The 15,187-nt window shown below is 41.1% G+C and overlaps 1 protein-coding gene across 1 annotated transcript in view; it reads right to left on the reverse strand.

Annotated features, from left to right (window-relative positions):
• Positions 1 to 1,095: 1,095 nt before the first annotated feature.
• NREP (neuronal regeneration related protein) overlaps positions 1,096 to 15,187 on the reverse strand; it is a 31,645-nt gene continuing 17,553 nt past the window's right edge. Inside the window, exons 3-4 of the mRNA XM_037167055.2 lie at positions 10,090 to 10,167; positions 1,096 to 5,838 (exon numbers count right to left, since the gene is read on the reverse strand). Coding sequence (XP_037022950.2) covers positions 5,713 to 5,838; positions 10,090 to 10,167 — 204 coding nt within the window. The 3' untranslated portion in view covers positions 1,096 to 5,712. The remainder of the gene's footprint in view (positions 5,839 to 10,089; positions 10,168 to 15,187) is intronic.

Genomic DNA, 15,187 nt, shown 5'->3' on the forward strand with positions numbered 1-15,187 from the left:
TATTTTATTAGAGCAATATATATCAATTCTTTGCATTCTTTCTACATTGTATGCCAAAATTCATATAATGATCTCTTATCAAAAAAGTATTTTTAATCTTCTGTCACCTGACACCTGGATTTGGTCCTTCGTCATTCCTATTATAAGCGGGGAACTGGAAAGCACCCGACTTACAAAGAGATTTGTTCTTGTCATTAGAATAAATCACTTGCTCCATTTCTGGGAAATACATCAAGAAAGCTCTACTAAGACCTATTAAATTATTGTTAATTATGCTCTAACACTTTCACTCAGGCCCAGCTTTTTACATCTCGATCTTCAAAAGTGACAGAAAAAACATATATTAATTTCATTATATTTTACCAAAATAATGCTTTTTGATAAAATGCTTTGGACTTATTTCTTGTTTTAAATATATCACCATTAGTCTGAAGCTGGAGATTTAACTCATTGATGGACAATGTCTACCACAGACCTCATTTCAGATTGGCAAATCTTCACCGTCAGACCAGTTAGCCAAATTAGACATACTTTCTGTCACACACACAAAAAATCTTTGACTTCATTTATCAATTCAAATAACTATTTTGAGAATTGTAAAAATCAATGAGAATTAAAAGCATATCTTCTGAAATTGATTGCCAAAAACCTGAGAATTAAGAGCACATCTCAGAAAATTGATCAGTAAAACAATCAAAATGAAAATGATGTAGATCTAATATAATTATTCTCTGCTTAAATAAGTTATAAAAGATGACTGATACACTCTCACAAAAAGTAGCACGAACGGTAACACAGAACATGTAATTACCTGGTACAGCCGGGCCAGGCACCCAAATGCTGCTGCCTGGCTCTGGAGAATGAGTAAGAGCTGCTGGAAGGGCCAAATGCCACCAATAATACCACAGTTCTAGGCCGCTTATCGGTCCAGCAGCACATAATTATTTTGTTGTTATTATGAAAAGATATGGATTTTACAAAATAAACGATGATGATGATTTGCATATTTGAAATAAATATTTTATGTTATGAGTTGATACAAGAGGTTTTGACAACTCTGTTAACGAAAGCACTTCAAATCTGGAAGAAACCACGTGAAAGTTTATCCTTGGGTTTTATTCATTTTATCTTGTAAAAAGTTGGTATTTTCAAAAAGCACTTTAATTACATTTAAACTAACCTATGTTACAAACCAATATTGCTTTAGCTTTTCTAAGTTACTTTTCTTCCCAGTTAAAATATATCCTAGACATGAGTAGGGGGTATAGTGGAAAATAACTGTTTACAATTACATGAGTGCATTTTTGGTAGTTAATGTGCCCCACAGATTTTCCCTTTGCTTTACTCTCTCAGGACTCTCCTTCAAGAGCAGGGCATTCTTTGATCAGCATTAGGGGGTGAAAGAGGAAAAGGCATGAAGTTAAAATCTTCATTATTTCCATCATTCTGTCATGTATCTGAATTCTGAAAATCCATATGAGTTCAAACACTTCATTTCTGAGTCTTCTAACATATTGTTTTTAATGTGTGTATAAGAAGGAAAAGCCCAACATTCTATGTATTTATAGCTAGTCATTAAAGGAAACTTTCTCTTTGTTTGTCACATCTGAGGTTTTTGTGTGTTATTAAGGGCAATGTATCATAAGATTTAGGATAGGTGAAATGTATCTGTATACTTTTGTAATTTGGGGAAAGGACTACCATGGACGGACACAGTCTCAGCCAATCAACTTTAGGAAAGAGTATAGAGGATCTGGAAAGACTTCGTGTAACCCTGAGGGACACGTTTTAAGCCCAGGCTCTAAAAGGATGCTGAATTTATCAGACTCCGGTACAGCCTAATCAGATGCAGTCCAATATACATATTTTTTTTTACAATTGAGGGGTGGGGAGTAGAGCCGGGCCTGCAGCAGCCTGTCTGGGGAACAGCAACGAGGGGCCTGTCTCCAGTCTTACTCCTAGGCCTGCACGTGCTCTGTGCTCTCAATCATAAGGGTCGTGTGCCCAGACCTTTGTCGACGAACATGCACATCGCTATCCCCTGGAACCAGGAGACAAGTGTTGCAAACTCACACACCAGAGGAAGAAGGCAAGTGATGGAAAGGAATGAAGTTAACCCTTTAAAAGAAAATAAAAGGTGTACAAACTGGGTCTTGGAGGGGGCACACCTCACCCAAGGTGGAGGCTAGTCCAATGAGCTGGATACCATTTCAGGCATTATTCACTCTGGCTTTGCTGGCTGAATTTCTTCCAATAACATTTTCTAAATATTCCTTTTGAGAGCTAACAGCCCTCGTATTTGCAAACGAAGGCTCTGCAGCCCTGATGTTATGGTGTCTGGATAGTCTCCTCACACACCTTCAGTCTCTGGGGCTTCAAGGACCTCAAGGATGGTGTGCTGGTTTTAAAACGTGTTGAGAAGTTCTTTGATGCTCCTCCCTTGAGGAGGCAGAGCTTCACTTCCTCCCTGTGAGTGTGGGCTATACTTAGTGACTCGCTTCTAATGAACAGAATATGATGGATGGCGGTGACTTCTGAGACTAGGTCACCAGCAGTGTGGCTTGAGCCCAGCTTTCTCTTGAATTACTTGCTCTGAGGGAAGCCAGAGGTCATGAGGACACTTACGCAGCCCTATAGAGAGGCCCACAAGTGGAGGAACTGAGTTCTCCTGCCAACGAACACACGAGTGAGCCGCAGTGGGAGCAGATTCTCCAGTCCTGGTCAAGCCTTCAGATGAATGCGGCCTGCTGAACTCTTGATTACAAGCTCATGAGAGACCCTGACTCAGAACCAACTGCTAGCCTGCCCCTGAATTCCTGCCTGGAATCCATGAGATAAGGAAGGTTTGCTGATTCCAAGTGCAGTGATTATAATGTGTCACGTGCCAACAGATGACTGACAAAGACGGGCATAAAGCAAGCCAGGCCATGCCACCCCATGTCACCTCTCTCTGTGAGGGGACACAGAAAGAAAGATGTACCCCCTCACAGCTGTGAAAACATATGGGTGATGGGAGCCTGTCTGGGGAAGAAAACAGTGATTGGTTGTTATAAGATGAAAGGTAATTAAGTTTAAGAAGGACTTCTATACCCGCAAGTACTAACCTCTGGGTGGGATTACTGAAAGAGGTGGCAGTCGCTCCATTTTAAAAATTCTCTTTCAGATTGAACAAATTATGATTATTTGGTAGCAGTTGAGATTTAATTCTGCCCTAAAGCTCCTTTCTCTTAAGAAGGTTAAAAGTTCAGGGTAAATAGGAAACAACGCAAATCTGAGATGTGCATTAATTTCAAAAGAAACTCCCCAATGTAGATGTCCCCCTGACCTCAGAGGGGTCAAGACCGAAGCTTTCTCGGACAGCATCAGGGCCCTCCCTCCGGGGGCCAAGCTCCCTGTCTGCAGCAGCACAACTGCTGCTCGTCCCCCTCCTCTCTCAGCCTCCTGTCTCAGGGCCTTTGGTCAGGTGAAACTCTGGTATCTGAACCCAACCAGCCAATAAGAGCAACTTACGTGTGATTCCAGTTGAAGTGATACTCACAATGGATGAGAAGAGAGCAGCGGGCATTTCTCATGCACAGGAGGAGCATGAACCCCCCGGATGGCAGGGTTTCGGGGTCACACCAGACCTCCAAAAGGTTCTGGTGATGCCGCCTCACCATCTGTAGATTCCAGGTGTCTGGGCACATAGGAGACTTAGCTCCAATTTTTTACCATCTTACAAGCATAAACCTTTTGTCTGTTTGTAAGTGAGGTCAGGTATTTTTTGGCACAGATAAGGAACGCCACAGAGTACGTCCTAATGATAAATAGTAAGACTGTGGGAGTGCCCTGAAAGGGGAAGAAACTGTGTAGAAATAAAAGGGTTTTGGTTTAATTCTTCTCAGTACCCAGAGGCTGCTCTGCAAATCCCACCCTAAGGAGGCAGTGCCCGGCCCCTATCCTCATAAAACCCTCCGAAAGGAAAACGCATGAAAGGCAGAACTGATTTGATCCTTTTTGATATCCGCCCTTGGGCCTACTTTGGGGGCTCCGAGAACACATGAATTAACATGAACCAGTGAAAGCATTCCAAAGTAGGCCTTTCCAATGACGAGCCAAGCCAGTTACCTTACAGCTTGTATATTTATTGAACAAAGACTACTAAAATAGCTAAAATACATTGGGTACTTGTCATGAGTGCATCAGTAAAGATCACATTGTTACAAAAGCCTGCATTTTCAGCAGCACACAACTGCAACTCTACATAAATGCCACAGATGCAGAATACTGTTCTTGCTCTATTTACACAGCTGATATACCTATTCTAACAAAGAAGGGAGCGGGGAAATGCACGAGAAACTCAGGCCAATGGGGGAGCGAGAAGAGAACGAAGAGGTGCAGCGCATGCATCGTCAATGAGTAACAGTCGGAAGCGGAGCAGTTCAGAACAGAGCCTGCCCTGTCAAAGGAAGAGCTAAAAGACAGTTATATAAAAATTAAGGTGGGCTTTCAGACTGGCTAATGCAACAACATTCCGTGAGAAGATGGTATTTCTGATTTTTTTGTTTGTTTATCCATTCCATTGGGAGCAAGGACAAAAATGTAAAATCTACACCTTGCTTATCAAAACTGTGGAAAAAGAATGTTCTGTCTTTTAAAAAAAAATTTGTAGACACTTTTTCCAACCTAATTTTTGGGAAAGGTGTAATTTTGCTATTCCGACTCAGACGCCAGTGTTTTGGGGTTTTTTAGAGGGCATTTATTAAAAATGGAGTTTTCCCTTTCCCCCCAAATATTCTCTCAAACAAAAAGAACCAAGAGAGACACCTAAAAACGCCTGCCCAATTATTGCTTTTCTTTCTCTAAGTTAGGTGGGCGAGGCTACCCAAAGGAAGAGATTTGGTAAGTAAATTACAGTTTTGTGATTGCTCCCACTACGGCGGCGGCGGGTCCATGAGTGCCAGCCCATGAGACGTGGTCTCTTACACTCTCTCCGGCAGCATTCACTCAACCTACAACGCTGAAGAAGAAAGCCACACTGAAGAACAAGGAAAACAAGTCAGTCCAGTCTAGAGAACAACATTCAGGGAAACAGAGTACCAACACCTTCTTAGAACATGGAAATAAAAAATAACTCCATCAGAGCTACCTCGCCAAGGAGCATGTTGAAAGTCCAAAATAGCACCATTCATCAGTGTCTCAGGTCCTGTGGCAGCATCTCGGTCACTTACCACAAGGAAACAATGAGTTTCAAACTACTTCTATACATCAAAAGAGTACATGGGTAAAATATAGAGATATACAGACAATTGATGAACATAAACTACTTGTTACATCTAAATGAAAAAAAAAAAAAAATGGGGACTCTCAGCCTCTGCAGGAAGCAGTCGGAGCCGTGTGGGTGCCGAGGCAGGAGTGGGCCGGTTGTGTGAGAGCAGTGGGAGTGTGAGTTGTGGAAGACGTCGTCGGAGCGAACCAGGCCTGAGGGCCCACCTGTAAGGGTTGTAAACGTGGATTCACAGTGTGAAATTCTGAGCGTTTTCACTGGAGTCAGAATGATTAAAAACGGATTTGATGATACCTATTGACCACTGTAAATTCTCTAAAGCAAGGCTCAGAGTCCCATAGTTTCTTCTTATACTTGATGATTTACACAGAAAAAAATCCCATATATGATACCATGACCTCATCAATACCCATACACCATACGTAATACAAATGGAGGTGTTATGATTAAAAAGAGTGGAGGTAACCGATTCTCGGGGAGTGGAGTTCACTGCTGCCGAGCGGAGTCAGGGAGGCGGCCCCAGTCTCGCCATTCTTCTTGCGGCCCACTCCCTGTGGGGCGGGAAGTCTTCCCTGAAAAGCAGGAGGACCCAGACACAAACAGACGGACACACACAAAAGAGAGACACACTTAGTCATGCTCTGAAACCATTTGAAATTTTTTTTATCCTTGAACTCCCAATGTTTTGCAAACAGAGTTTACATATTAAACACAGTTCACCTGAATGTAAATATTAGGTCTACGGGGGCATGAAGTATAATAATTAAACACTAGCTGCCTTGGCTTCGCCAGAATCAAGTGCTTCTCTAAGGGCTGAGCCCAGCCATGCGGGAGGCGGCATTCCCCAAGGGTCGGGTGTCTGAGGTCAGCATCGGCTGGGGCCTGACCCGGAGCTGGGTGAGAGGTGCTCACTGGAGTTTTTTTACAAAGAGTTCAGTTTTTTACAAAGAGTTCAATGGCTGTGATGGAGTAGGGGAATTGTCTATTTTCTAATATATAATAAAAATATTTAAAAGCATATCAGAAATTGCACAAATGTAATTTATGTATGGCTTGTTCGATTAGCACTGGCACAATCCAGGTGGGCCTCGTGGTCAGAAGTGGAGGCGGGAAGCCACGGTGGGAGTGTTTGGGAGGGAGGCAGTGTGGGGCTGGGGTGGGAGGCGTGCAAGAAATGAGAGAACAGTGTGAAACCGAGGCCGGAAGAGAGAGACTCAGCTAGTTTGGACTGACTGGGTGAGGTCTTTATGTTTCTGATGAAAATAATCCAAGCGCAATGCAACTGATGACCCTCCGAGCACCGGTGGAGAGAAGCGCCCCACAGGAACTGAGTGGCGGGAGGACGGACAGCAAACCCCCCCGTTTGGTGCCAGATGATATAAGGGAGGTCTCACTTTGCTGCAAATGAACTGGATACTCTCAACGGATATGAAGATAGTGATTTGACAAGTTCCTCCTTTAGAAAAACCATTAACTACTGGAATTTCTGTGGGAAAAAAATTACCCATTGTGGTTTTAAAAAGATCATTTTTTTCCCTTTTTCGATCAGGTCACATATTTTAACAGGACATGTATAATAAACTATTTTGACTGGATATAATAACTTTGATTAAAGTGATAATCTTGCTTTGTGATCTGTAAATGATCACATTTGAATTTTTTTTTAATAAGAATTCAGACATCAGGAACTTCCTAACAACTTGAAATTGAATAAATATTTTCAGCAGCCTCAGAGTGAACTAATGTGGATGCACAGCCACAAATAATTCAACTTCGAAAAGTCATATTTACTGTATAGATTTTTCATATTAATCAACTGGTATGCCTAAATGTATTTAAAAATCTCAGACATTGAGATTATACAACATCTTTAAGATGTATATCAAATCCACTCAGTATGTACTTTATTCCAGTCTTATCTTGTGATTTAGACGTTGTTTTGGTATAATTAAGTATCAACAGAACCAAACCAGAAAATTAAATTAAAATATAGTTCACCACAAACACACAGTTAAGGATCTAGATAAATTTCCAAAAGCATTATATTGGGCCCTTCCTTTGAGTTGTGAAAATAAGTTCAACCTTGAAATTTTGGCATACAACCCCAAGACTAAAAATAGAAAAGAAATACACTGTAATTTTGGTGCCTTTAAAATATTTGTTCCTCATCCCCCATCAAGCAGTTAGCATGTGCAGTTCAAGATACTACAAACTTAAGTTTTAGACAGTGAAGAATTCAATGATCCAAAATTTTCACAGGCCAGAAAGGAAAATCAGAAGTTCGCAAACATCATTTCACTCAATGACTACCCTCTGTACATGACTGGGCTCAAATTGCTAACTTCAGTTCAGGCTTACTCTGTTCAAAAGTGAATATGAAGAGCATTCGTCCATCTCTATATAAATCTCAAGTCTTACTAATCTTGTACCTCCATAGAAAACACACAAGAAAGCAAAATAAAGAGCTGAGTGGCATCTGGATAATTTGGAAAGAGGTTATATCCAGGGAAAAAAATGTGAAGGAGATTATTTCAGATGGGAATCTACATTTTTACTACTTTTCTCTCCTGTGAGGGTCCCCAACATTCCTGTCTTCATTTATTATTCATGTTCTGAGTACCTATTATGACTTGAGTATGCTGTTAGATTTTAAACTGACAGAGATTAAAACAGAAACCAAAACAGTCCCTTCCCACCCTGGTCTTCATTAACTTGCTACAGGGAGATGGCCAAGCACAGCCGGACAATGGCAAGCAGCGTGTAAGCCATGCAGGGGCTCCACAACCCAACAGTCTGTGGGGGAGGGGTGCTGGTGGGCAGACCAAGTTCTGCACAGCCTCCCACTGGAGCCTAGAATTTACTAGATTTCAATCATTACCTCCTGTCATTCATTAAAGAAAAAAAATAAAGAATAGTCTTCCTATCCCCACTAAAGGAATTTTAGGCTTATGTAGCAAGGAAAGGAGGCATTTTGAAGTGGGAACCCAACAGTGTCTTATTTCTCCAGAAGTCAGGCCTTTTAAAAATTCAGGCAAAAATAATCCTACCTTCTCCCATCATCCAGCACATATGGTCCCTAGAGGACTGAGGAACTTCAATAATCTAGAAGGCTGGAGGAGGGAGCGATGTGTCCAGTGGCTCCCACAGACGGGCTCCCCTGGATGCCCCAGCAGCTGAGCTACCTGGGGATGCATGCCCCTCTGGGTTGACGACTGTTAGTATATGAATCCCCCAGGTACTCAATCCGGTGCCACGGACCAAGTCAGTCAAGCTCATTTTTCTTATGATTATATAAAGATGTGCTTTTCCAGAAGGAAACTGCTGGGAATAGGACAAATATATTATGCTTAAGATACTATTCACCTATTTAGAAAGGAAAGAACTTAAAATAACAGAAGGCCTGAATTGCAGGATCCATTGTATCAACTGCAGGCAAGGCCTGGGACCCGGACCAGCCTTCCAAGAGGAAAAAGAGGCACTACTGACTCACGGAGGGACTTGCCTACTCTCGTCTCTCCTGTGATCCTCTCGCCAGTACCACACAGAGAGGATACCTGGGTGCCTGTATGGGGCAGGAACTAAAGAAAAGACTATACTCTCTCTTGCCCCTTCCATTATCATGTCTCACCCTCAGTGGCTCAGGGAAATTTTACCCTGAGCCGGCCCTGCAAAGAATGTCTACCATTTTACAGCAATGCTGGTGATACGGTGCTAGGGGATGGCGGGGTGCAGGTGTGTTTCAATACACCTTCCTCTCCAACTCTACAGCATCAGCACAGGCCTAGCTCAGACAGGGGCAAAGTCATTTTCTTCACCTACTTTCCTGCCAGTGATTTCAACCTTGACCTTCAGAAATTGTCTGAACAATTAAAAGCAATTTAGAACTGCTTTCTTTGAGTGCAAACTGCCAGTTGACACAATCTCTTTAAATTCTGCCTGCCAGTAGAAGATAAGAGAGTTGCTGAAACCACGTAGTGTAAATAAGAGTTTTCAAACACTGAAACATCAGTAATAGCTGGGTAGGCCTCATCACTGGTCAGGTGCACATACGAAACTTTTAAATGTTTATTTTTATTTTCAATGAACTTTATTTGTTTTTATCAACTGCAAAATCAGGAGGTCAGTGGTAGAAGTACAATCCTCCTACTTAATGGTCATATGATATTTACCATAACAAGCAAAGTCCAAAGTTATCTATAGTAAAAATTGGTAAAAGATTTTTAAATGTTTTTGTTGGAGGTTTTTTTTCCAGAAATGGTGCTAAAATCTAAAATGTAAATTTTACAGTTTCTGTAGGGCAGAGAATTGTCACATCTAAGATGTTTGCACAATGAAAGAATGTTTACAGAAAATATTTTAGGCCTAAAAATGAAAAGAAAGAACTATAGCAGTTTTTTTTAACATTCTTTCTGTTTTGATTCATGGATCATTTTATCAAACATTCCGGCATTATTTGCAGACAACACTGTTCTCACCTTATCCCTTTAAGATATCTTTCAGTTTGAGCATTGTGTCTGACTTTCTCTATCCGAGAACAGAACAAAAAATGAAAAACCTGTATAATGCACATTGGCTCCATGGTTATTAAATGAAAATTTGCTTTGGACTTGTCAAGAAAGGAAGGTAGTATGAACTTTAAGTATCACAGGACTTTAGGATATGATTCTTTTTGTAGTATATGTTTGTTCCGAGGTCAAAATAGTATCAGATAAATGCATTATGATTGAAGACTATAATGAATATTTAAAATAAAAATGAGTAACTGATTTTTTTAATTGCTCCTAAATTGAAAACAATTAAAATATAGCAGCTAAGGATCTTACCTTAGGAAGCCTTCCCTCCATTTCCTTATTTGGAAATGGCTCTTGGCTGACCCAGACCGAGAGATCTGGGTAATAAACCTGTGAGAGACACAAGAGCACACACATTTAGATTAAAGACAGCATCCACTTTGAAACCACCTGTGATCAGCTTTAATGAGCTCAATCTTCCTCAGCAATCACTTACTTCCCAACTGCAGCTCTAGAGTGCTGGGGAAGCCCATCTACTCTGTCAGACTCTTGATGTGTTTCTGAATGTTGGCTGCACTCGGGAGAGTTCAGCTCTATGTCTTCCCAGACTAAGTCCAAGAGAGTGGAGATATCAATCAATGTTATCTTCAGCACGCCAAGGGGCAGCCTCCTGGCATGACTGGATGAGCAAAGAAAGGCACTGGGGATACCTAACTTTCAAAGCAGCCTATGATAAGAATCTCTGCAAAATCCCATGTTTATGAGATAAATGTGCCATGCACCCATCAAACACTGTTAGGGGTTATCCTGACCACTCTGTAGAAGGCTTGAGATTATGCACAGGGCATAAGGAGGAAAGGAAGCAGCAGCCTGCATTCTCCCAGGGCCATGTAGCCCCTGACAACACACTGCCCAGCTGCCTTGAAGGTAGCAAAGTGTCTGAGTGAGGAGCAGGGAGATGGGCAGCATCACTACAGATGATTCAGAGAATACTAGCTGATGGATTTAGGGGTGAGGTGGAGACAGTGAGTGGAACTGAATAACTCTCCTTTAACTGTCTAGACAAAGGGTTATTACTGTAAGAAGTTTGTCAACCAGCTGTTCTCTATCTCCTGGGAAGACAGGGGTTGGGGATCAGGACTTAAACTATAGCAGATTCAGGTCAGCCATAAGAAAGAACTTGGCAGCAAAATTGCTAAATTGCTAAAAAGAATTCAGAGAGGAAAAAATGTGAAATCTACTTTAAGAAATTAGAAACAGAATTTAACAACCTAATTCAGGGCTAATTCACATTTGATACAGGCCCTTCTTGAAGGGAGGGGAGGAAATTAGGTAAGATTTCCCCCAGATCTGATTCTCTAAATACTGTCTGGAAAATAGGTTTAAGTCCTATCCTACATTTATTAATACTCACGTTTAATAAATAATATTAAGAATCACACCTCATCAATAGGTTAACAAACAGACTTACATGTTGTTTTTTATTTGGGAAGCCCAGATGTGATAGCCTAACCCCTGGGATGACATGTTTGCAATGTCCCAATCAACCCATTTGCTCAGGAGGTGTGAGGTACGAAATGTGGATGGATGTGTTGGTTCCTTGGGATAGTCTGTGGTGACTTCACGCTACTCCAGTAACATTTATGGCACATCCCAGTTCACAGAGCGATTTTGCATAAATTACCTAACTCATCCTGACAATAAGCCTGTGATAGGTCTTAACATTACACAGGTGAGGAAACTGAAATTCAAAGAGGTCACCAGACTCGCCCAAAGTTATAAGGTCAGTGTAGGATAGGACTTAAACCTGTTTTCTAGACCCTAAGCTTCAGTTCTTCCCACTATCCTGATGTTCTTGAATTATCCCAGAATGCAAATGGCCTACCACAGCTCAAAAACTACAGAGTCCACAGCCAACACATACATTCAGGTCTTAAATATTTTGAGAGCTCATCCAGGAAGAACTGCACCTATTTTCTGACTTAGTACTGAGTCTGTTTTCCAGGCCATTTGCCTCCCCCAAAGCCAATCTCCTTCCTCTTGCTCAGCTCTCCCCTCCTCTGACCAACTGCTTCTGGGAGAACTCCACCATCTGCCTCATCTGGGACAAAGAGCCACCCTGACATGTCCTGTCACCAGGAAGGGGTGAAGAAAACAAACAAATCCCAGTTTGGGCTGAATTTTAAGAGGCCCTACATTGGGATCAAAGGTAAGGCTCTAAATCAAAACAAAAAATTATAAATCAATAATAGTAATTACATTTCTACATTACTACTTTTCTTTTTTTAAGTATTTTATTGTTTATGCTATTGTAGTTGTTCCATTTTACCCCCTTCGCCCCGCCTCCACCCAGTCCACCTGCTACTTCCACAGTCTATCCCCACACCACTGTCCATGTCCATGGGTCCTTCATGTATGTTCTTTGACTAATCCCTTCACTTTCTTTCAATCAGTCCCCACTGCCCCTCCCCTTTTACAGCTGTCAGTTTGTTCCATGTTTCTATGCCTCCAATTCTACTTTGCTCATTAGTTTATTTCGTTCACTAGATTTCACTTAAAAGTGAGATCATATGGTATTTGTCTTTCAGCCACCGGCTTATTTCACTTAGCATAACAGTCTCCAGTTACTACTTTTAAAAGCACGCTTTAAGTACCATTAAAAATATTACACATATTAATGAGATATAAAGTTTTCCTGTAAGCCCAAAACATTGATAAAAATATACATAAAAACTTCGTAGACACATGGACACAATGAAAAGAAAAATCAAGTAAACATTGTTATGTTTGTGTTCTTGTGATTTTCTGTGATATTCTATTTCAACAGAATCATGTTGTTCTACCATTTAACTTCTAGGTTCACCCAAGTCTGATTTGTAGTGAAAAAATAGCTTGCCTCTCAGAAATTAGTATACTTATTCTTACAATTTATTTTTCCAATAACTTAACTTTCCTTTTAAAAAAAAAGAAAAATTGTCAGTGACTTTTTGCCAAAGAACTCAGGAACACGAGCATCTTACAGTGAAACCCACAAATGAGAAAACTTCCCCACTTGCCTCAAATTTGCTCTTTGGAAACAATTTAGCTACAGATTTGACACGGGTATTTCTAATTAGGCATTTTTTACTGTCTGACTCATAAAGTAATCATTGCATACTTTAGGCAAAATAAATGACGCTCTGGCCTTGTGGTAAATTCTTTGTATCTTTCAGAATCAGAACTTTAAGCCCAAACGGCAGAGACAGAGGAGCTTGTTACCTTCTGAAAACCTGCTTGGCTGGTCTCTAAGAGCTCCGCATTAACCTGCACATGGTATCTAAAGGAGACACTTAAACTTCCTTTTGCGATTTTGGAAAAAGGTAGATTATTGGAAATATATGCTACGTACATTACAGCTTTTTTATACTTGTAGTGTTCTGAGACTCTTAAATGAAGGACTTAAAAGAAAAAAATCTATGACAATTATTACCCTTTCTCTCACATAATTCGAAACACCTTCACTCACGCGTGCATTCACCACGAGTCTGTGAGTCGCCCACAGTGCACTGGACACTGTTGGGTTCTGGGGACTGCAGGAAGAGAACAGAGGACCTGCCCTCTAGGAGCTCAAACAGGCAGGGGTGGGGGTAGCGCAGGTGTGAAGACCTTCTAAAAGATCACTTTAAAAGTCTGTGGTAGGAGCTGCATCCGGTCCTCCTCCACCCCAAATCCATTCGTTGAAGTCCTGACCCCTAACACCTCAGAATGAGCCTATAGTTGAAGACAGTCTTTAAGGAGGTCATGAGGGTGGGCCCTAACCCAACAGGACTGGTGTCCTTCTAAAGGAGGCCATGGGGTGCAGACACAGAGAGGGAAGGTGATGTGAAGAATCAGGGAGAAGGGGACAAGCCAAGGGGTGAAGTCTCGGAAGAAACTGACCCTACCAACACCTTGCCCTCAGAGTTCCAGACCCCAGAATTGTGAGAAAGGGCCTTCTGTTCTTTAAGCCAGCCAGTCTGCAGTACTTTGTTTTGACAGCCCCAGCAAACTAATACAGTACTTTAAGTGCAATTTTTTTAAAAAAAAGTATAGTTCATGTCAAATGTAATAGCTGTTGGAACATGTATCAACAAGTAAAAACAAACAAACAAAACCAACATTTAGCAAAGCATCCAGTAGCGCGGTCAGCGAAGGAGATGTGGGTGGCAGCAAGCAGACTGGAGAGACTCCACAGGCTGCTGCGTCCTGTTTGTTACCTGGGCCAGAATATGGGGAGCTGACAATGACCCTGACCAGTGAGGTTGCTGAATACTGATAATACCTGGGCCAGAAAACAGGGAAAAGGCAATCTGTCTTTCCGGAGTCCTGTGCTTGCTGGACCCGAAAGCTGTTTGTTCTTCTTGGTACTGGTCAATTGGTGTCCTGAAGGCAGACACACAGCTTAAATTGTATTGCATTTGCTCACTTTTCTGGATTCAAGCTGTGTTTCTCACGAACATCAATTAAAGTAATGTTTTAATGTTTTTAACTTCACTGAACTTTCTCTCTCTTTATGGTGGATCTCAGAAATGTAAGCGATCTGGGTGGTCCACACAGGAACACCTCAAAACTGTTGTTTTATTAAATACATAAGCCAAGTGCACCTCGATCTTGAGAAAACAAGTATGTGTCCTCTTAAAAAAGTGTCTTCCATGTATAAAATAAGCATGTTTGTTCTTGCTCAAGTGAAATCCTCAAAACTCTCCAGAACAGCAATTTTCAACTGTGTGCTGCAAGGATTTTTAAACATGCAATACCCAACTATACAGTCAGGGGCACTGACCTCTTTTCCATTACATTGTCAAATAAAAAAAGTGAGAACAGCCAACACAACGATAGGGGTCCAGTGTGGCTGAATCAAAATTACACCTATTTTTTTTGGTCAGATCTGAAAAAAATTTTTTTTGGTGTGCCACAGAACTTTAGTAATTAGTCTATGTGTGCCACGAGGTGGAAAAGGCTGAAAATCACTGCTCTGAAAGACTGTTCTTCCAGAAGTCAGAAATCAGAAAGGCAAGCTCTATTCTCAACAATTGAGAAAACACGGTGAAAATGTAGAGGGAAAGGAAAACTCTGTTGTGTTAAATTACAGATCAGGCAAAAGGTTTTGTTTAAATTCTGGGAAAGGCTGAGTGTTTATGCTTATCACTGAATATGTTAGTTAATGCACCTTTTCCCACAATGCTACACTTATGTCACTGATGACTACATTGAAAACAACTGAAAAGCCACAGTGATTTAAATACGCTAGTCACGCTAGATATGCATTTAAATATCCATGAGCAACTCTTAGGTAAAAGCAATTTTTTTGCTTTCGAGTGTACTTAACATATTTAAACCCACAATATATTTAAATACAGTTTAGTGGTGAAAATGTACTATTTCTTACTGA

The sequence above is a fragment of the Artibeus jamaicensis genome, unplaced genomic scaffold (genome assembly GCF_021234435.1).
Source record: "Artibeus jamaicensis isolate MK-2021 breed Jamaican fruit bat unplaced genomic scaffold, CSHL_Jam_final contig_402, whole genome shotgun sequence".
NCBI classification, from domain to species: domain Eukaryota; kingdom Metazoa; phylum Chordata; class Mammalia; order Chiroptera; family Phyllostomidae; genus Artibeus; species Artibeus jamaicensis.